Genomic DNA, 22849 nt, shown 5'->3' with positions numbered 1-22849 from the left:
GACAGGCCACGATCCTGCAGCTGCCGAATTATGATACGTGCTGATACATTTTCTCATTCTTAAACGAGGTATGACACGAATTTCTCACCAACAGCCAACATTCAAATGCGAATTCTGAATGAGAAACCCGCTGTGTAATACTTCCTTACAAACAGAAAGCAGATGGCGTTATTCCTACCTACACTTGCAGCTGCAGTTAAATGTTAATCAATTGCATATCCAAGCATGTAGCACGTTTTATACCAGTTATTTGAATGTACTGAGTGCCTCTCCTATGGGTCGTCAAGCGCACTTTCTCTGGTGCTTCGGAAGCTATTTTCAATTTAATTTTCGCGGTGTGTAGCTGGACTCAGCTCAAACAAACACTGATCATCATGTTTTTCATACGACGCCCAGCGTCGATGGAAAACGTCGGTTTGTTCCCCATTACAAACAAAATTATTTTTAAATAGGAAGTGTACATGTTCATTCGATAGAGTGGTCTAGTGCGTTATTTGTTTAATCGATATGTAGTAACAGGAAAAATAAAACACGAAGAACAGTCAGTACTCCAGCAGCTACTGAGCAGCACTTCTGCACGGCGGTCGCAGACAGTGTGGGCCAGGGCAGTGCTGTAGCTGCCGGAGTACTTGTTCTTTGCGTTTTACTCTCCCTGTTAATGCACGTAGAGAAAAAGAATATCGCACTAGACTAATATGGAACCGCTCAGTCGAATAGGCACGTAAAATTTCACTTTAAAAATGATTTTGCTTGTAATTCGGTACAGACCGACGCTTGTCATCGACTCTGGGCATTGCATGAAAACCGCGATGTGCAACATTTGTTTTGGGCTGACTGCAGCTACATGTTGCAAAAACTAAATTGCAAATGTCTGCCGAAACACCAGAGAAAATGAGACTGGTGACTCTTAAGAGAGATACCTTCTATTCATACGGAGAGTTAGGGGTATAAGTGCAGATATTGTTATCACTGGTACCCCAATATACACCCACATCAGTGTGTTGGTTGTTTTTTCCCTGCGTCTGACAGTCTTCCCGCAAATCTGTCACATCATTTACTATTTGATGTCTTCTGCATGGTCGTAACTGCACCACTAAGTGGATTACGCCTGTCAGTATAGAATAACCATTTTGCGTCCCTGCGTCCACACTTCAACACCTGACCTGTGGTCCAGGGGAAAATAAGCATCAATAGCTTACTCTTGCCACATGAACTTGAAGGTACTAATCAGCCTAAAAACGTACTACTCGTAATACCCATAATTATTAGTCTGCAAATGAGGTAAATATTGAGGCAATGTTGTTCAGCATACTGTCCCCTGTCACTTTGCCCAACGTAGTGCAGCAAACAGATATGGAATGGACTCAACAAGCCGTTGAAACCCCCTGCAGAAATATTGAGCCATGTTGCCTCTAAACCGTCCATACTTACGAAAGTGTTGCCGGTGCAGGATTTTGTGCAGGAACTGACCTCTTGATTATGTCCCATAAATTTCGAAGGGGATTCACGTCCGGCGATCTGGTAGCCAAAACATTCGCCTGAAATGTCCACAATGTTCTGACATGCACGTTGTCATCTAAAAACTATTCATCGTCGTTTGGGAACAAGAAGTCAATGAATGGCTGCAAATGGCCCTCAAGTAGTCTAAATAATCATTTCTAGTGAATGATTTATTCAGTTGGACCAGAGGACCGAGTCTATTACACGTAACCACAGCCAACACCGTTATGGAGCCACCAGTACCTTGCACAGCACCTTATTGAAAACTTGGTTCCATGGCTTCGTGTGGTCTGTAGCATTCTAGAACACTACCATCAGCTCTTACCAACTGAAATCAGGACTCTTCTGAACAGGCCACGGTTTTCCAGTCGTCTACGGCCCAACCGATATGGTCAAGAGCCCAGGAGAAGCGCTGCAGGCAATGTCGTGCAGTTAGCAAAGGCAGTCGCGTCGGTCGTCTGCTGCCACAGCCCACTAACGCCAAATTTCGCCGCACTGTCCTAACGGATAAGTTTGTCGTACGTTCCAAGTTGATTTCTGTGGTTGGTTCTCGCAGTGTTGCTTGTTTGTTAGCACTGACAACTCTACACAAACGCCGCTGCTCTCGATCGTTAAGTGATAGCCGTCGACCACTGCGCCGTTCCTGGTGAGAGGTAATGCCTGAAATTTGATAGTCCCTTGACACTGTTGGTCTTGGAATATTGAATTCCCTAACGATTTTCGAAATGGATTGTCCCATGCGTCTCGCTCCAACTACCATTCCGCATTCAAAGTCTACAAATCCCGTCGTGCGACCATAATCACGCCGAAAAGCTTTTCACGTGAAAAACCTGAGTACAAATGTCAGCTCCGCCAATGCACTGCCGTTTTATACATTGTGTACGCGACATTACCGCTATCTTTATACGAGGGTTGGAACTTTAATAGTGGCTACTACACTCCTGGAAATTGAAATAAGAACACCGTGAATTCATTGTCCCAGGAAGGGGAAACTTTATTGACACATTCCTGGGGTCAGATACATCACATGATCACACTGACAGAACCACAGGCACATAGACACAGGCAACAGAGCATGCACAATGTCGGCACTAGTACAATGTATATCCACCTTTCGCAGCAATGCAGGCTGCTATTCTCCCATGGAGACGATCGTAGAGATGCTGGATGTAGTCCTGTGGAACGGCTTGCCATGCCATTTCCACCTGACGCCTCAGTTGGACCAGCGTTCGTGCTGGACGTGCAGACCGCGTGAGACGACGCTTCATCCAGTCCCAAACATGCTCAATGGGGGACAGATCCGGAGATCTTGCTGGCCAGGGTAGTTGACTTACACCTTCTAGAGCACGTTGGGTGGCACGGGATACATGCGGACGTGCATTGTCCTGTTGGAACAGCAAGTTCCCTTGCCGGTCTAGGAATGGTAGAACGATGGGTTCGATGACGGTTTGGATGTACCGTGCACTATTCAGTGTCCCCTCGACGATCACCAGTGGTGTACGGCCGGTGTAGGAGATCGCTCCCCACACCATGATGCCGGGTGTTGGCCCTGTGTGCCTCGGTCGTATGCAGTCCTGAATGTGGCGCTCACCTGCACGGCGCCAAACACGCATACGACCATCATTGACACCAAGGCAGAAGCGACTCTCATCGCTGAAGACGACACGTCTCCATTCGTCCCTCCATTCACGCCTGTCGCGACACCACTGGAGGCGGGCTGCACGATGTTGGGGCGTGAGCGGAAGACGGCCTAACGGTGTGCGGGACCGTAGCCCAGCTTCATGGAGACGGTTGCGAATGGTCCTCGCCGATACCCCAGGAGCAACAGTGTCCCTAATTTGCTGGGAAGTGGCGGTGCGGTCCCCTACGGCACTGCGTAGGATCCTACGGTCTTGGCGTGCATCCGTGCGTCGCTGCGGTCCGGTCCCAGGTCGACGGGCACGTGCACCTTCCGCCGACCACTGGCGACAACATCGATGTACTGTGGAGACCTCACGCCCCACGTGTTGAGCAATTCGGCGGTACGTCCACCCGGCCTCCCGCATGCCCACTATACGCCCTCGCTCAAAGTCCGTCAACTGCACATACGGTTCACGTCCACGCTGTCGCGGCATGCTACCAGTGTTAAAGACTGCGATGGAGCTCCGTATGCCATGGCAAACTGGCTGACACTGACGGCGGCGGTGCACAAATGCTGCGCAGCTAGCGCCATTCGACGGCCAACACCGCGGTTCCTGGTGTGTCCGCTGTGCCGTGCGTATGATCATTGCTTGTACAGCCCTCTCGCAGTGTCCGGAGCAAGTATGGTGGGTCTGACACACCGGTGTCAATGTGTTCTTTTTTCCATTTCCAGGAGTGTATTTATTTACAGCTCGTACAAAATAGATTCTTGTTTCAAAGTTTTACTGATCTTCAAAGTAGTCACCAGCATTGTGTATAACCCGTTGCCAGCGATGTGGAAGTTGTAGGATACCCTTAGCAGTGCCAGTTGTGTTGACAGTTCGAGCATTGTGTATAACCCGTTGCCAGCGATGTGGAAGTTGTAGGATACCCTTAGCAGTGCCAGTTGTGTTGACAGTTCGAGCGGCGCGGTCTATTGCCCGACGTATTTGTAGCAGTTCTGAAGCGAATACCGTGAAGTGTTTTCTTCAGTTTAGAAATCGAGTTGCACTCACGAGGGCTTAAGTCAGGGGAGTGCAGTAGGTGGTATAGCACTTCGCAGCCCCATCAGTCAAACAAAGCAGTAACAGCTTGCACTGAACGTGCTTGAGCATTGTCCTGCAAAATGATGGTCAGGTCCTGTAGAGAATGTCATCACCTACTGCACTCCCTTGACTTAAGCCCTCGTGAGTTCAACTCGATTTCTAAACTGAAGGAAACACTTCACGGTATTCGGCACTGCTACAAATTCGTCGGGCAATAGACCGCGCCGCTCGAACTGTCAACACAACTGGCACTGCTATGAGTATCCTACGACTTCCACATCGCTGTCAACGGGTTATACACAATGCTGGTGACTACTTTGAAGGTCAGTAAAACTTTGAAACAAGTATCTATTTTGTACGAGCTGTAAATAAATAGTTGCCACTATTAAAGTTCCAACCCTCGTGTGTGTATGTCGCTGTCCCATATGCAGGGTTAACCACCTAAAACTTGCAACGCAAATATTGCGGAAATGGAAATTGCTATTGATGTGCGGTTTTCATAGAACGGATTGGTAGCCAGGGGCTCGTATTACTAGGCAATAAACAGATCATGATAATACTTACAAAGTGTACATTTTGTGCAAACATACACTTTTTTAAATAGAACAATACCTGCTGACATTAACAAACTAAATGTAGGGTAAATTAGAATGTCGATAGTGTCTGTTGTTGGATTCTAGTGCGAGTTCTTTACGATACATCGTACCATACAAAGTTTCCACACTGTCACTTGTTTGTGCCATTCAACCTTAGTTGCTAGGTACGACGTTGTTATGTTTGCTTACAGTGTGCTTGCGTGTTCCCTGAGTGCACTGCGACTTGCTAGTCAGTTAGTGCGTGACAGTTCAAGCAGTAGGTTGTGAGTAGGCGATGGGATTTGCCAATACAGAAAAAGCCGACACTTTCATGGTGCATGGAGTGTGTAGGAAGAATATAGTTCGTTCTTGTATGGTGTATGCGGCAAATATTCCAGTAGACGGTCAACCCGTTTAAGAAGTTACGTGGTAGTGTTAGTGTAACACCTAGATAACGTAACAGAAAGGAATAAGTGACGATAGAGGTGGGAAAAATTAATGTTTTTACTGTTGTTGCAGTTGATCCGCACGTTAGCTCCCGCGTAATCACACGAGGAAGTGGCATGAGTCAGGCAATTGTCCTCTGCGAGACATCGACATAGGTTCAGAAAATGTTCCAATGTGTGTGAAATCTTATGGAACTTAACTGCTAAGGTCATCAGTCCCTAAGCTTACACACTACTTAACCTAAATTATCCTAAGGACAGACACACACACCCATGCCCGAGGGAGGACTCGAACCTCCGCCGGGATCAGCCGCACAGCCCATACTGTAGCGCCTGAGACCGCTCGGCTAACACCGCGCTGCTCGACATAGGTCCCATCCCTATCATACCTCTCTCCACCAACAGCTGCATGGAAATGATTATGAGACTCGTGTTAACTTCTGTACGTGCGCTTTAAAACAGGATACTCTAGATGTATCATGTATCTTGTTTAGTGATGAAGCCACATTTACCAATCATGGCCAGGTAAACCGCCGAAACATACACTATTGGTCTGTTGAGTATCCCCACTGGCTTCCTCAGGTGGAACGTCAGCGTCCATGGAGTGTAAACATGTGGTGTTCATAGGCCGGTTTTTCATATACGGAACACTGAATATGCACAAGTATGGCAACCTCCTAACAGACCATCTTCTACGGATGATGGAAGACGTCCCTCTGCAAACTAGGAAGAACCTGTGGTACAAACATGGTAGCTGTCCAGCCCATAGTGCACTAAGTACTACAGCATATCTTCACGAATTGTTTCCAAATCGTTGCATTGGACGCAGAGGACCTGCACCTTGGTCAGTGTGTTCCCAGGGTTTGACGTCTTTAGACTTGTTTCTAAGGGCAAAGCTGACAGACAGTGTCGACCAGGACATGCCAACTACACCTGATAATACGTAACGACGTTTACTGCAACCTGCTAGGACATCTCCGCTGAAATGCTAGCACGTGTGCAGCAGTCGTTCCATACCAGACCGGAAGCGTGCATTGCCGCTACCGGTGGTCATTCTGAACACAACCTCTAATGGTCAGAATCCATATAACCATTGTATGCTCTTGTGTTGTTCTTCATTGTGTGCTGCCACAGGTACTGTACAAGTGTCGGTGTAGAAACTTTTCAAAATATGATATTTCATAAACGACTCGCACTAGAATCCTGCAACAAACATCACTGACATTCTAGTTTACTCTGCTTTTAGTCTGCTAATGTCAAAAGGCATTGTTCCACTTAAAAAGGTGTATGTTTGCACAAAAAGCACACTTTCTAAATATTATTACAATCTACTGTTTGGCTAACAATACGAGCACCTCACTATCAATCCATTTCGTGGAAACTGCACATCAATAGCACTTTCATTTTCCGCAATATTTGCGGCGCAACTTTTAGGTGATTCACGCTTTATTGTGCTCAGTAACTGTGGGCAAGCTAAAATTTCTAGATAAAGCATTTGTTTTCCTCTTTATAAGATAGATCGAGAGAGAGAGAAAGTAAGAAGAGAGAGAGAGAGAGAGAGAGAGAGAGAGAAAGAGAGAGAGAGAGAGAGAAAGAGAGAGAGAAAACGTTCTCAACGGAAGAGATTGTACCTACTGTGGGTATAGGGGAAATGACATGCTGTGAACACGGAAAATAAGTTTTATTCTAGAAACGATGACACACACAATCCTGAAGCAGTTTGCTCGCAAGGATCGTAAGAAATCAGAACGTTGTTTTCCATCGAAAATTAGGATAATGTAATACACTCGAATTACTACACTGTGAATTAATATAATATGGAATAAAACAAAGAGTTTATGAGAGGAAAGGTCTAGGAGTAAAACATTGAGAAGGGACAAAACTACAAAGATATAAACTAAGAAGTAACGCGCCACGGAGGAAAACTCGAATGTAAGGGGCGCAGTGGGAAAACACTGGACTCGTATTCTGGAGGACGGTGGTTCAAATCCCCGTCCAGCCATCTAGGTTTTGGTTTCCTTAAATCGCTTCAGACATATGGCGAGAAGGTTCCTTTCAATAGCAGCCGGCCGTTTTCCTTGCTCATTCTTCCCTAAAAGAGTTCGTAGTCCGGCCCTAATGACATAGTCGTCGATGGGACGTGAAACAGTAGTCTTCATAATAATGAAAAGGAAATGACACTTTTTTGCCACTTATGGAATATCACTGGTAATGAGCTGAAGACAGTGACGCACGTATGTGAACTTACTGTTGCTCTCCATGAAGGCAGTGGGCTGGTACGTGAAGCCAGAGTCCTCCAGAGGCGGGCCGCAGCTGGCATGCTCTCCCGGCTGCTGCAGGTTTATGATCGACTTGATGCCGAGGCTGTGGGTAAACCAACAAAGCAGGATAATGGCGTGTTCACGAATTAATACAGACTTTTACTATTTGTTGTTAAAACGCGAAGTGCTCCCTCTTCATGTACGCTAATAAAACTAAGGTTCCTATCGAGATTAATTGCTTTCAGAAGCTACTGAACTGGGTTAGAAGTAAAGCCGTTCAGCTGTCCCTTTCATAGTTGCGATACTTAATATGGCAAGCATTTGGAGCTTTCTAAAGCCGATGCCTATCTCAATTTTTATTTTCTCTTTAAACAAAATAATTTAAAAATATACATCCTACATAAGTAAAATACTGAATTCTTTTCATTTTCTCGATAATACAGTAAAATTTTGATATACATCATAGAGACGCTTATTTTTAAAATTTCAAAACTGTAAGATGCAAGACAAACGAAGAAACACACTACGGCCTCCCGAATACATCTTGTGTAATGGGCATGACGCTAATATTAGAGATATTCTGGTCTATGAAGAGGCATCCGACAGTCGTTCTCCTTCCTAAACCATATGCGAAAAGAATAGGGGTCAATAATGCCCTTCGCCACACCTTGTACTATGGCTTGTGGAGTACAGATGTAGCTATAGACATGACATACCATTCAGTAAAAGGTACATGGAAGTCAGTAATATCGATTATTAAAAAGTTCAGCGATAAAATCTGTGGATCAAATGTGCTGCATCGTGGAAAAAATATGCTGTAAGACAGTGAACAAAACAATGAAATTATTTTAATGCTGAAATACATATAAAAATCATAATTTTATATTTTTTAGGATCTATTAGTGTGTCCACGTTTCTGTACCCTCTGCAACAAAGGAACCACGCTTACTTTCTATTAGGACAGAGCCTACTAAATATACTTCACAGGAAACAGTAGGAATTGCTTCAGTAAATAAAGATTTGGTCCAAATCGGCAAATGGTTAAACGAACCCTAGACAACATGTCAAAAAGAAACATCATCTTTAATTGTCTTCTCGTTTCTGATTTAATTTGTCTCGGAAGGTAATACCCAAAATAATCTGGCTTTTTGCCGGCCGGAGTGGTCGAGCGGTTCTAGGCGCTACAGTCTGGAACCGCGCGACCGCTTCGGTCGCAGGTTCGAATCCTGCCTCGGGCATGGATGTGTGTGATGTCCTTAGGTTTAAGTAGTTCTAAGTTCTAGGGGGACTGATGACCTCAGAAGTTAAGTGCCATAGTGCTCAGAGCCATTTGAGCCATCATCTTGCTTTTTATTTATTCAAAATTCTGATTGATTTACAAAGCACACCCAAAACTACAGCAAAACCATGTGCATAGACCGATTCTTATTTTCTAAGCGTACCAATTAACAAGATGTATAGGTATTACTGCAAAAGTTTCTCTACGAAACAAATTTATTACTAACAAGACTGGATGCAAAGCAATATGAATATGCTTGTGGAAATTCATGCAACAGTGAATATAAGTAAACTTACTATGACAACTATGAAGAGTAGAAGTGCGCCAAGTGAGAATATAGTTAACGCTGTATCTGATAGTCAGCGTGGTAATGGACCAGTTAATTAAACTGCAGTTCCGTACAATAAAGTGCCCGACATTTTACTATCATTGATGCCTTATATGGACATTTTCTCAAAATATATTGTATTTTATATCACTTACGAATGCTTAATTCGCATATGCTTTCCACAGGTGACGTTCAGTTTCAGTTTAAAATGTAGTCGAGAGCAAATTTTTAGACAGCACCTATTCTATTTGTTGCAGATAGGATAAGGTAAAATTGAGGAATTATTCTGTTACAACATATTAGTTTTCCAATTACGACCCAGAGTAACCTATGCGTGGGTAGAAAAATGGATTCGTGTGCAGGTCAAGATGTGGCATACTTGCAGAGAAATATTCTCACGAATACCGCCCAAGATGATTGAGCCAGGTTAAGTGAATATTTCATAGCGTTAGAAATACGCAAATCACTCTCTCACAGCATCTTCAGTGAAGGAGGAAGTAAAGTAACCATCTACCCTGTCATCTACATCGGAGGTCACATTAAATAAGTGAAGAAGGAAGGTGGCAAGTAGAAAAAGGAAGGTTATTTTAACCTTGTTAATACACGTAGTAGCACCTAAATGAACATTCTTGTAATTCTCTAGTAGCGCATCGTTTTTTGAGTAAAAATGAAGATGCAAAGCAACTACCAGAATAATCAAGAAAAATTTCGTATCATATTTTTTACTTTGGTTACAAGCAAATATGCCGTTACAGTCACTATTTGTTACGGTAGGTGCTCATATTTCAGTTGGAATGCTGCATTATAAAATAGATCGTGTAACCGTTTTGTGACATGTTGTTGTTGTGGTCTTCAGTCTGAAGATTAGTTTGATGTAGCTTTCCATGCTACTCTAATCTGTACAAGCTACTTCATCTCCGAATAATTACTGCAGCCTACATCCTTCTGAGTCTGCCTACTGTAATCTTCTCTTGGTCTCCTTGTACGAATTTTGCCCACCACTCTTCCCTCCAATACTGAACTGGTGATCCCTTTATATCTGAGAGTGTGCTCTATCAACCGATTTCTTCTTTTAGTCAAATTGTGAAACAATTCTATTCAGTACCTCCTCATTAGTTACATTATCTACCCATCTAGGCTTCAGTTTTCTTTTGTAGTACCACAATTCAAAAGCTTCTATTCTCTTCTTGTCTAAACTGTTTATCATCCATGTTTCACTCCCATACATGGCTACACTCCATAAAAATACCTTCAGAAAAGACCTCCTAGCAATGGAGTCTATATTCTATGTTAACAAATTTCTCTTCTTCAAAAACGCCTTTTTTGCCATTGCCAGTCTCCATTTTATATCCTCTCTATTTCGGCCATCATCAGTCATTTTGCTAGCCAAATAGCAAGACTCATCTACTACTTCACGCGTCTCCTCATTTAATTTAATTTGACTACATTCCATTATCTTTGTTTTGCTCTTTTTAATGTTCATCTTATATCCTCCTTTCAAGACTCTATCCACTCTGCCCTTCCAAATCCTTTGCTGTCTCTGATAGAATTACAATGTCATCGGAAAACCTCGAAGCTTTTATTTCTTCTCCCTGAACTTTAATTCCTACTCCAAATTTTTCATTGGTGAACTTTACTGCTTGCTCAGCGTACAGATTGAATAACATTGGCAATAGGCTACAACATTGTCTTACTCGAAATGATAATTAAATGGACACCCTAGCTGCAAACAGGCGTTGATGTACTTCATTGGGGACATGTTGAAAATGTGTGCCCCGACCGGGACTCGAACCCGGGATCTCCTGCTTACATGGCAGACGCTCTATCCATCTTTTTTTTTTTCTTTTTTTTTTTTTCACACGAGAGACTGCCTTAAACATACAGCATTACAATCTGCTTTCACCGATACAGTACTTGAACTGGGCTTAGCCTCAATTGGATGACATGTGTACAACAAGCACGTTCACAATTTTATCATTTATCAGTCTATAACAGAAGTTATGTAGATGTCAATTAACACCTTATTCTGCCTCTCTTACACACACACACACACACACACACACACACACAAGCACTTACAATTAAGGCCGTCTGTTCACTTACAGTATCACTGATATCAACAACAAGTTTACATGATCGTTCAATGTATACTGCCCAGAAGGGAATTATATACAAAAGTACGCAACCACTTTTTTTTTTTTTTTACAAACACTAAATGAAATGCATCCTCTGCCAAAAAGAAAGAAAACAAAAGATTTTAAAACAAATCACAAATTGAAAGGAACAGGGATGTTGTTTTTATTTATTTATTTATTTATTTTCAAGAAGGATCACTCTGTTAAAAGGAACATATAGACCATTTCATCGTATAGTAAGTGCATTACATAGTGAGTGGTGAGAGAAGCGTGAGGTTCATCATCAGCTGTCACTGCACCCGGCACATTCCAACTGTGTGGGGGGTCAAGGAAGACTGCCTGAAGATAATTGGCAAAGGTTTTCCGATAGTGGGACCATCTATGAACCTCACTGTGGGCTTGCTGCAAGAAATACCAAAAGTCAAGTCGCGACGTGGCAGTATCCCCATAGAGGTACGCGATCGTCCAACCTTTGATCCAGATGATCGACTGTGATTTAGTCGCCGGAAAGTAGTCACTCTCTGGATGTAAGAAGGAAGCAGGTGTAATATGTTGCGGGGTCACACGGAGGTAGCAAGCCACCATCTGTCTTCCTAGGAGCCAGACGTCCTCCACCGCGATACAAGTTAAGCGGTGATGGTCGTCGTCCACTTGGTGACATTTCGGGCATAGTGGAGTGTCCACTAGTCCAATTGCATGGAGCCGTTGGTGGGTGTTGAACTTGTCACAGGCGACAGAGAACCACAGTGCCCGAACGAAGGTAGGAAAGAATTTTTGGTGCAAATGTCTCCAAATCTTCGGCCAATGCAACCTGGGGTGTTTCAGTTCAATTACATTACAACTTATCCGTCGTAGCAGCCAAACATAAAAATCCTTCGCGCATGGCGGTCTCGTGCGCGGAAGCTCGTCTCTGATATAACTAAGTTCCACGATAAATGTTGAGACATGCGCAAAATGTGGCGTAATGTTGCCCACCGCCACCGGGGGTGTGAGGGACGCTGGAACCAGGAAATAGCCTAGTGCTGATTGAAGTCGACGTCCGAGCGTGAGTGGTAGGGGCAGGATCTGCGAAATATGCACCATTCGAGAAACCACATAAGTGTTCAGGTACTCGACTCGCTGCAAAGGATCAAGGCGCCGTAGGAGATGTTGTCGGACCATGGTACGTGTTGTCTGTAACATACGTCGGTAGTTAACTGCTGCAGTATGTTTTACAGATGAGGTAAAGTCTATGCCGAGATAGCGGAATCGTTGCACATAAGGAAACGGACTGATTTCTTCCGGCGTAAGGCCCCTTCCCACCAGCATTGCCGCCGATTTGTTCATGTTCACTGCACTACCCGCCGTCACACTGTGGTCCAACAACAGTTCAAGGACCGTCTTCACCTCTTCCTCAGAACGAACGAGCAGCAGGAGGTCGTCCGCATAGGCACGACATTTGAAGGTGTAGCCCCGTAGTTCCACCCCAGAAAGAGAATTGGTGAGCCTCCCAATTAATGGTTCCAACGCTATCGCGAACAGCAGCATCGAAAGAGGGCAGCCCTGGCGAATGGATCGTCGAATTTGAATGGGCCCTGCTATACGCCCATTAACCTGTACCAAGGATTGTGCGCCCCCGTAAATCCTTCTAATGAGACCAGTAAAACGGTCTGGAAAACCCATTTGTTTCAGTACAGCATACAGATAGTTGTGGCGCACCGTATCAAAAGCACTGTCAAAATCAACCGCCACCATCGCCGCTTTAAGCCGGCACTCCTTCGCCAGCGCTATCACATCACGGCATTCGCCAGTAGCTGTCTGCACATTCACCGATCCACCCGGTGTCGTCTGTTCCGGAGAGAGAACGCTACGAATTAACATACGACATCGGGACGCTAGCAACCGTGCAAATATCTTATAGTCGGCATTAAGCAGGGTGATGGGGCGATAATGTGTGACCGTAATTCCTGGCTTCGGTTTATGTACTGGCACCAGGAGGCCTTCCATAAAAGCCGGTGGAATAGGCGCATCGGAATTTAACATCTCGTTGTACATTTCCGTCCATCGCGGTGCCATTTCGTTGCGAAATTCGCGATAGAATTCAGCAGGAAGCCCATCAATGCCTGGGGACCGATTCAACGCACCTTGTGCGATCGCATCATGTACTTCCTCACAGCTAACGGCTTCCAGTAAGGTTCCCGCGGCTTCCACCGTCAGTGTACGGGAGACGGACGTGGCTATACGGTCGAGGTCATCGAAAGAGGCTGCTTCTTCCCGATAGATGTGTTGGTAATGGTCGACTAATGCAGAGACAATGTCCGCTTGACGCGTCACTCTTCGGTCTTCGCGGGTGATTAACTCCCGTACCAAAACGCGTCGTCGGTGCTTTCGTTCATTCACGACGTGGTGCATGGAAGGAATCTCGTGCCTTACCGTATCGTGACATCTGGCGCGCACCATGGTTCCCTGAAGATGTTTCCGAGCTAAAGCCACTAGTTTAGCTTTTATCCTTTTGCGTTCGATCCAGATGTCCTGTCCCGGCGGGCCATCATCCAGGTCGCGCAGTGCTGCAAAATAAAAGTCGGTGGTACGGCGGCGCCATTCTGCCATTTCCCTGCTATATGAGATGAACGTACGGCGAAGTGCCGGTTTAGCACAAGTCAGCCACCAATCAAGCTTCGTCGCATACCTTCCAACCCTTCGCTCGCACATCGTCCATGTCTCAAGGATCCGTTGACGGCATTCAGGATCATGTAGATGTTGAATGTTTAGTTTCCACGGGGCCTTACTGTTCCACACCTTTCTACGGGGGAGAAGCACCGTACAGATGTAAGCGCTGTGATCGGAAAATGCCAATGGCCAGCGTTCCGCGTCCTGGACATCATTGGCATGAGCCCGTGAGATATAAATGCGATCTAATCTGCTCGCCGAATGACTTGTCACATAGGTGTATCCTGGTGCAGCTCCATGTCGTAATTCCCACGTGTCACTAAGTACAAGGTCGTTGATAACGATTCGCAACTCCTGGCTGATGTTTGCTTGCGGCCATTGGTCTTTCTGGCTGAGAACACAGTTGAAACCTCCACCAATTATTACACATTCAGAACGTCCATGGAATAGTGGAGCAATGTCTTCTGCATAAAATCGCGCCCTTTCCCGCCGCCGATTGTTTCCCGACGGTGCATAAAGATTGATGATGCGTGTCCCAAACGTCGTGAAAGCCATTCCCCTGGCCGACGGAAGATAACACACATTTTCCACTGGGAAGCCATCTCGCACGTAAACTGCCACCCCACTCCCATTGTGATCTCCATGTGACGAATAGGATTGGTAGCCTGCGATGTATGGGAGTGCAGCTATGTGGACTTCCTGCAGCAAAGCAATATCCACATCAGTTGCCCAAACCGTTTCCTTCAATAGGTGTATTTTGGCCGGTGAACGCACATCATTGATATTTAACGTCGCAATACGGTTCGCATGGCGTTGAATCCCACTCTGTCGAGGCGCAAAAACATCTCCCTGCACCGGCGCCGGGGGTTGAGTTAGAAGACGTTCTCTCGCCCCTCTCCCTTCACCTTCAGCAATTATTAGTCCGTCTTCGTGAGTGCCGGCTGCCTCTGTATGACGTCCGGCGCCTCCTCAATATCCTCATACCACATCTTTTCAGGCTGTGATATATTCGTGTCCATAGCCACAGCATCTGCGTCTGGAGAGCCAACTGGCTGTGATTTCTCTTCAGCATCACCACGTACCGTTACCGTCAATGTGACAGACCGCTGTGGGTCGGAGCGAACAATTCCCAGTGCCTCATCCTGTTTCGTAGAGGCTGTTGTGTCGTCTTGGTCCACAGGCACATCGTCGTCGGGGCAAGGAGAGTCATCCCGAGGAGACGTGCGACGCCGCCGTTTCCTCCTTTTCGGGGAACGCTGTTTGCGTGATCTTCCGTCCGTGTCCTCAGATTGCAGGGAATCACGGCTGCCCAAAAGAAAAGCATCCGTAGGAACTGGAAGTGTTTCGAGTCCCATCGTTGAACTTGGCGGGAGTTCGGTCGAAACTAATGATGTCGTCTCAGAGTGCGTTTCAGACGGAACAGCATCCGTATTGGCTGGAACTGCTTCTTGTACTATCGGTGTACTTGGTGGGAGTTCGGTCTCATCTGATGTTGTCGCCGTAGATTGTATGCTCGACGGAGCAGCATGCTCTGTCATCCCGACGTCTGCGACAAGGTTTCGGAGAGTGCCATCTTGATCTTCCACCGGGGCTGTGTCCTTTCGGTCATCAGCGGAAGCAGTGAGGGCTTTGGCATAGGTGATCGGTAGTACTGTCATCGCCGGCGACGGCTCCCGCACATCTGAAGGCAGTTGCGTAATCCGCCGTTGCATACAGTTCGACCTGAGGTGTCCCTCCTGGCCACATCCAGAACATGTACGTGGTTGACCATCGTAAATCACCACCGCCCGACAACCACCAATTGTCAGATAGGACGGTACATGCTTCTGAGGATCAATATTGATCTGCCGCACTCCGTTAAGAACGGGGTATGTGGCGAATTGTGTCCAGTGTTCTGCTGTGTGACCATGTACTGTGCCATATGGCTTAAAAGCCTCGATAACTTCGTCAGCCGGGAGCTCAAATGGCAGCTCAAAAACACGTATTGTCCGTATACCCAGACCAGCATGTTCTACAGTTGCCGTGCCGACATTCCCGTCACTATGGCAAAATCGGAGACCTGCTTTTGTCGCCTGTAGAATTCTCTCACACGCCGCGTCATTTACCATCTTAACATACACCGTGGGACTAACGATGGATAGGTGAATTCCGATAATATCGTTTGGCGGTATCTTGACGTCCTCTCGAATGAATCGTTCCACTGCTAAAGCCTTTGGTCGTTCGTAGTCTTTGCAGAAATTGAATCGTAATGTAGTTTTCCTGTACTTGTTCGCCATGATCGTTGTTACTAGCCCGCGTGCAGACTAAGTCCACAAGTAAACAAACACTCGCACACGCCGCACAGGCGGATGTATCGGACCTCCGCTTCGCACGGTTGCTAGCGCCGAACTGCGAGTACAAGCTACTTCATCTCCGAATAATTACTGCAGCCTACATCCTTCTGAGTCTGCCTACTGTAATCTTCTCTTGGTCTCCTTGTACGAATTTTGCCCACCACTCTTCCCTCCAATACTGAACTGGTGATCCCTTTATATCTGAGAGTGTGCTCTATCAACCGATTTCTTCTTTTAGTCAAATTGTGAAACAATTCTATTCAGTACCTCCTCATTAGTTACATTATCTACCCATCTAGGCTTCAGTTTTCTTTTGTAGTACCACAATTCAAAAGCTTCTATTCTCTTCTTGTCTAAACTGTTTATCATCCATGTTTCACTCCCATACATGGCTACACTCCATAAAAATACCTTCAGAAAAGACCTCCTAGCAATGGAGTCTATATTCTATGTTAACAAATTTCTCTTCTTCAAAAACGCCTTTTTTGCCATTGCCAGTCTCCATTTTATATCCTCTCTATTTCGGCCATCATCAGTCATTTTGCTAGCCAAATAGCAAGACTCATCTACTACTTCACGCGTCTCCTCATTTAATTTAATTTGACTACATTCCATTATCTTTGTTTTGCTCTTTTTAATGTTCATCTTATATCCTCCTTTCAAGACTCTATCCACTCTGCCCTTCCAAATCCTTTGCTGTCTCTGATAGAATTACAATGTCATCGGAAAACCTCGAAGCTTTTATTTCTTCTCCCTGAACTTTAATTCCTACTCCAAATTTTTCATTGGTGAACTTTACTGCTTGCTCAGCGTACAGATTGAATAACATTGGCAATAGGCTACAACATTGTCTTACTCGAAATGATAATTAAATGGACACCCTAGCTGCAAACAGGCGTTGATGTACTTCATTGGGGACATGTTGAAAATGTGTGCCCCGACCGGGACTCGAACCGGGGATCTCCTGCGTACATGGCAGACGCTCTATCCATCTGAGCCACCGCGGGCACAGAGGACAGTGCGTCTGCAGGGACTTATCCCTTGCACGCTCCCCGTGAGATCCACATTCCTAACATGTCCACACCACTACATTCGTAGTGCGCCTAATAGATGTTTGCCCATCATACTCATTACTCGTGGCAGATTAATCCACCAAGTCCGATACGAGTTCGGGCATAGCGTGTGCGTTCGCACAAGAAGGTCAATGGCCGGGAAGCCATATTTTAACTATACATGACGGTAGTATCTGTTCCCGAAAGAACAGTTACCGTGGATGACCATGCAGCTTTGCTAGAAATGAAATGATAATTAAATGGACACGCTAGCTGCAAACAGGCGTTGATGTACTGCATGGTCATCCACGGTAACTGTTCTTTCGGGAACAGATACTACCGTCATGTATAGTTAAAATATGGCTTCCCGGCCATTGACTTTCTTGTGCGAACGCACACGCTATGCCCGAACTCGTACGGGACTTGGTGGATTAATCTGCCACGAGTAATGAGTATGATGGGCAAACATCTATTAGGCGCACTACGAATGTAGTGGTGTGGACATGTTGGGAATGTGGATCTCACGGGGAGCGTGCAAGGGATAAGTCCCTGCAGACGCACTATCCTGTGTGCCCGCGGTGGCTCAGATGGATAGAGCGTCTGCCATGTAAGCAGGAGATCCCGGGTTCGAGTCCCGGTCGGGGCACACATTTTCAACATGTCCCCAATGAAGTACATCAACGCCTGTTTGCAGCTAGGGTGTCCATTTAATTATCATTTCGTTTCTAGCAAAGCTGCATGGTCATCCACGGTAACTGTTCTTTCGGGAACAGATACTACCGCCATGTATAGTTATTGTCTTACTCCCTTCTCAGCCGCTCCTTCCCTTTTGTGCCACTCGACACGTAACCGCCGACTAGTTTCTCTACAAGTTGCAAATAGCCTTTCACTCTCTATATTTTACCCATGCTGCCTTCAGAATTTCACGTAGTATTCCAGTCAACATTGTCAAAAGCTTTCTCTAAGCCTACAAATGGTCTAAACGTAAGTCTGCTTTTCCCTAACATATCTTCCAAGATAAGTCGTATGGTCAGCATTGCCTCGAGTGTTTCTACATTTCTCCAGAATCCAAACTGATCTTCCCCGAGGTCGGATTCTACACTTTTTCCATTCTTCTGTAAAGAATTCGTGTTAGTATTTTACAACCATGACTTATTAGACTGACAGTTCGATAATTATCACATCTGTCAGCAACTGCTTTCCTTGGAATTGGAATTACTACATTCTTCTTGAAGTCTGAGGGTATTTCGCCTTTCTCATACATCTTGCACAACAGATGGAAGAATTTTGATATGGCTGGCTGTCCCAAGGCTATCAGTAGTTCTGACGGAATATCGTCTACTCCTGGGGCATTATTTCAACTTAATTCTTCTGGTGCGCTGTCAAATTCTTCTCGCAATGTCATATCGCCAATCTCTTCTCCCGTGATATCCAAGAATTTCTAGTAGCCTTGTCGTTTTATCCATCTGATTCTCTGCTGCCTTCACTATTTCATCTCTTAAAGCTACCCATTCATCTCCTTTTATGTTTCTTTACCCGGTACTGGTCAACCACTGGCAAATGTTCCGTCAGAACCCCTAAACACCCTCTCGTCCTTTAAACTTATACTGTTTCCACCCCATCATTTCCTACCGTTTTGCAATTTCTTCAGGTTCAATCTGGACTTTATAATTAATACGTTGTGGTTACAGTCCACATATCTCCGTGAAAATGTCTTACAACTTAAAATCTGGTCCCGAAATCTCTGACTTACCATTATACACTGAATAGCCAAAGAAACTGGTACACGTGCCTAATATCGTGTAGGGCTCCCGCGAGCACGCAGAAGTGCCGCAACACGGCTTCGCATGTACTCGAATAACGTCTGAAGTAGCGCTGGAGGGAATTGACATCATGAATCCGGCAGGGCTGTCCATAAATCCGTAAGAACACGAGGTGGTGGAGATCTCTTCTGAACAACACTTGCAAGACATCCCAGATATGCTCAATAATGTTCAGGTCTGGGGAATTTGGCAGACAGCGGAAGTGCTTGAACTCGGAAGTGTGTTCCTTGATTCACTCTGTAGCAATTCTGGACGTGTGGAGTGTCGCATCGATGTTAATGCATCGATACGCGCGAAGAGCAGCAACGCTATTCATTTTGTTTCGTTAAGTAAGGCCCCGCTCACCTTGTGCAGACCCATGTGGATTGTTTGCAACTGTCATGCACGCTGATGCTGATGATTCAACCCTACGTCGCAGTACCAATACCGGCGCCTAACCGCAAGTCTTGATACTAACACTGCAAATAACTCAAATCCTGCAGCGCACTGTCTGAACCTCTTATAAATTTGGGTGCCAATACGGTAAATCGTGTTCCGTCTACACTTGCTCAAGTTGCTGAATTTTGGTTATAATTACTTCAAAATGGTTCAAATGGCTCTGAGCACTATGGGACTTAACATCTATGGTCATCAGTCCCCTAGAAGTTAGAACTACTTAAACCTAACTAACCTAAGGACATCACACAACACCCAGTCATCACGAGGCAGAGAAAATCCCTGACCCCGCCGGGAATCGAACCCGGGAACCCGGGCGTGGTTTATAATTACTCTGTAAATTAAATTATAAATTCTTTCAAGATCACGTACTCCAGTCTGTCGTATATGTTTGTTAAATCATTTAAGTGCGATAGGAAGTTTATGGACGCAGTGCTCTTTGCTGAATAAATGGTTCAAATGGCTCTGAGCGCTATGGGACTTAACTTCTGAGGTCATCAGTCCCATAGAACTTAGAACTACTTAAACCTAACCTAAGGACATCACATACATCCATGCCCGAGGCAGGATTCGAACCTGCGACCGTAGCGGTCGCGCGGTTCCAGACTGTAGCGCCTAGAACCGCTCGGCCACCCCGGCCGGCGTTGCTGAATAGTTTTACATTTTTTAATTATGTAATGTAAATGGACACTTACTTGCGTCGGATAAAAGTAACTTGCGAGAATTTCCTTTTGCCTAATCCGAAACTTTCTATATCTTACATACAGATCAGATCAGTGAAATTATTCATTACGGTCACATGCAGAACATACAACTAGAAGTAAAGGAATTATTTCTAGGTTACCTCCAGCAAACTGGGAAGAAAGCCATTAACATAGCGGAAGATAACTTACAGGTTAGTGAACACGATAGTTGGCATGTAAAAATATGCTGAGGACACGGACACGATAGAGCTTCTAAATTAGCTGGATTGCACTCAGCAGTTCAAGAAATAATTTGTGAACTTAATTCTGAGACACTGTTCCTACCAAGTGCAAACTACTCTCTCAATCTGTGCGGATTGCATACTTTTTCAACAGTTCCGTGTCTGACGTTTTTGGTGCCTTAGAAGGTTTGTACTTGTTTGGCTCAGCTTATGCCCATAGATGGACGATCCTTCTGAAAGGCGATGGAGTTACAGTTAAGAGACTTTCAGAAGCAGAATGGGGTGCTCACTACGAAACCTTTAAAATTGTATTTCAGTGTTTGAAAAAGATTGTCGATGCCACTAAGGAACTGTCAGATTGTTATGAAACCATAGAAACCTGCGGAGCTCCTCGACCACTGTAGCCTGCATTGCGTGATTTCTCTTTTTTGCTTTTACGTAGTGCTGTCCTAGAAGAAGTCAGCAATGCCCAAAAGTATTTACATATTCTTGGAGTTGCCTTAGGAATGTGTATTACCAAGATAAGTCTGAAGCTCTTTTCGAAAGAGAAGGGAAATTATCTCGTTCAAGAAGCACTTAACTTTGCGAGGAACGCATCTGACTAGACATGCATTCTTATAGCAAAAGTATAACTATCAGGAAGAAGAAAATGATTCCTAGAGAGAAGGCAGCAACTTATATGCTGACTTCGCACCAGGAAGTAAGAAAGTCAATGCTACAGATCATCGACAGGTCTCTGCAAGAAATCGAGGCGCATTGCAAACTCATGGAGCGTACGCTATGCGATCAAAAGTATCCGGACACGTGGTTGAAAATGACTTACAAGTTCGTGGCGCCCTCCATCGGTAATGCTGGAATTCAATATGATGTTGGCCCACCCTTAGTCTCGATGACAGATTTCACTCTCGCGGGCGTACGTTCAGTCAGGTGCTGGAAGGTTTCTTTGGGAATGGTAGCCCATTCTTCACGGAGGAGAGGTATCGATGTTGGTCGGTGAGGCTTGGCACGAAGTCGGGGTTCCAAAACACCCCAAAAGTGTTGTATAGGACTCAGGTCAGGACTCTGTGCACGCCAGTCCATTACAGGAATCTTATTGACGTGTAAACACTCCGCCACAGGCCGTGCATTATGAACAGGTGCACGATCTTGTTGAAAGATGCAGTCGCCATCCCCGAATTGCTTTTCAACAGTGGGATGCAAGAAGGTACTTAAAACATCAGTGTAGGCCTGTGCTGTGATAGTGCCACGCAAAACAACAAGGGTCGCAAGGCTACTCAATGAAAAACACGACCACACCATAACACCACCGCCTCCGAATTTTACTGTTGGTACTACACACGCAGGCAAATGACGTTCACCGGGCATTCGCCATACCCACACCCTGCCATCGGATTGCCACATTGTGTACTGTGATTCGTCACTCCACACAATGTTTATCCACTGTTCAATCGTGCAATGTTTACGCTCCTTACACCAAGCGAGGCGTCGTAGGGCATTTACCAGCGTGATGTGTGGCTTATGAGCAGCCGCTCGACCATGAAATCCAAGTTTTCTCACCTCCCGCCTAACCGTCATAGTACTTGCAGTGGATCCTGATGCAGTTTGGAATTCCTGTGTGATGGTTTGGACAGATGTCTGCCTGTTACACATTACGGCCCTCTTCAACTGTCGGCGGTCTCTGTCAGTCAACAGACGAGGTCGGCCTGTCCGCTTTTGTGCTGTACGTGTAACTTCACATTCTCAATTCACTATCACATCGGAAACAGTGGACCTAGGGATGTTTAGGAGTGTGGAAATCTCGCTTACAGACGTATGAAACAAGTGACACCGAATCACCTGACCACGTTCGAAGTCGGTGAGTTCCGCGGAGCGCTCCATTCTGCTCTCTCACGATGTCTAATGATTACTGAGGTCGCTGATATGGAGTACCTGGCTGTAGGTGGCAGCACAATGGCCATAGTATGAAAAACGTATGTTTCTGGGGAGTTCGGATACTTTTGATCACATGGTGTATATCAGGTCGTTCTCCTCATTTAGAGCTCAGAAATCTGATAAAAGCTTCAGGAATGGAACTTCCCACGATTGTAAAATGTTTGGTTGACAATTACGATGATATTTCTGAAGATCGTTTCCTCACACGCATAAGAAGAGTTCTGGAAGCTGCCAAAGTTCTAAAAGAAGTGTCTCTTTGTTGGGTATCGTTAAGAATTTCACAGTTTGTGCATGGACATGAATTCTCCAAATATGTTCCAAACCTCATTTTTGCAGTAAGATTTTTCTTAACTTTGTATTTTTCAGTAGCGTTGTGTGAAAGCAGTTTGTCAAAACTCAAACAAATAAAGAATAATTTTAGGTCCACTATGAATTAGGCACGACTCAGTAGTTTGGTAAATTTGTGTTTCG

The 22849-nt window shown here is 45.2% G+C and overlaps 1 protein-coding gene and 1 non-coding gene across 2 annotated transcripts in view; one reads left to right on the top strand and one right to left on the bottom strand.

Moving 5' to 3' along the window:
• The window catches only part of LOC126249375 (protein tyrosine phosphatase domain-containing protein 1-like), a 396740-nt gene that overhangs the window by 262644 nt on the left and 111247 nt on the right, over positions 1–22849 (bottom strand). The window contains exon 3 of the mRNA XM_049951029.1: positions 7475–7590. Within this exon, the coding sequence (XP_049806986.1) occupies positions 7475–7590 (116 nt within the window). The remainder of the gene's footprint in view (positions 1–7474; positions 7591–22849) is intronic.
• On the top strand, positions 17835–17909 carry Trnat-ugu (transfer RNA threonine (anticodon UGU)). The gene has a single exon. It is a non-coding gene; the product is annotated as a tRNA-Thr (tRNA).

This window comes from Schistocerca nitens, chromosome 3 (assembly GCF_023898315.1).
Source record: "Schistocerca nitens isolate TAMUIC-IGC-003100 chromosome 3, iqSchNite1.1, whole genome shotgun sequence".
In the NCBI taxonomy this organism is placed as follows: Eukaryota; Metazoa; Arthropoda; class Insecta; order Orthoptera; family Acrididae; genus Schistocerca; species Schistocerca nitens.
The sequence above is the reverse complement of the archived record's forward strand: the minus strand, read 5'-3'. Positions and strand labels throughout refer to the sequence as shown.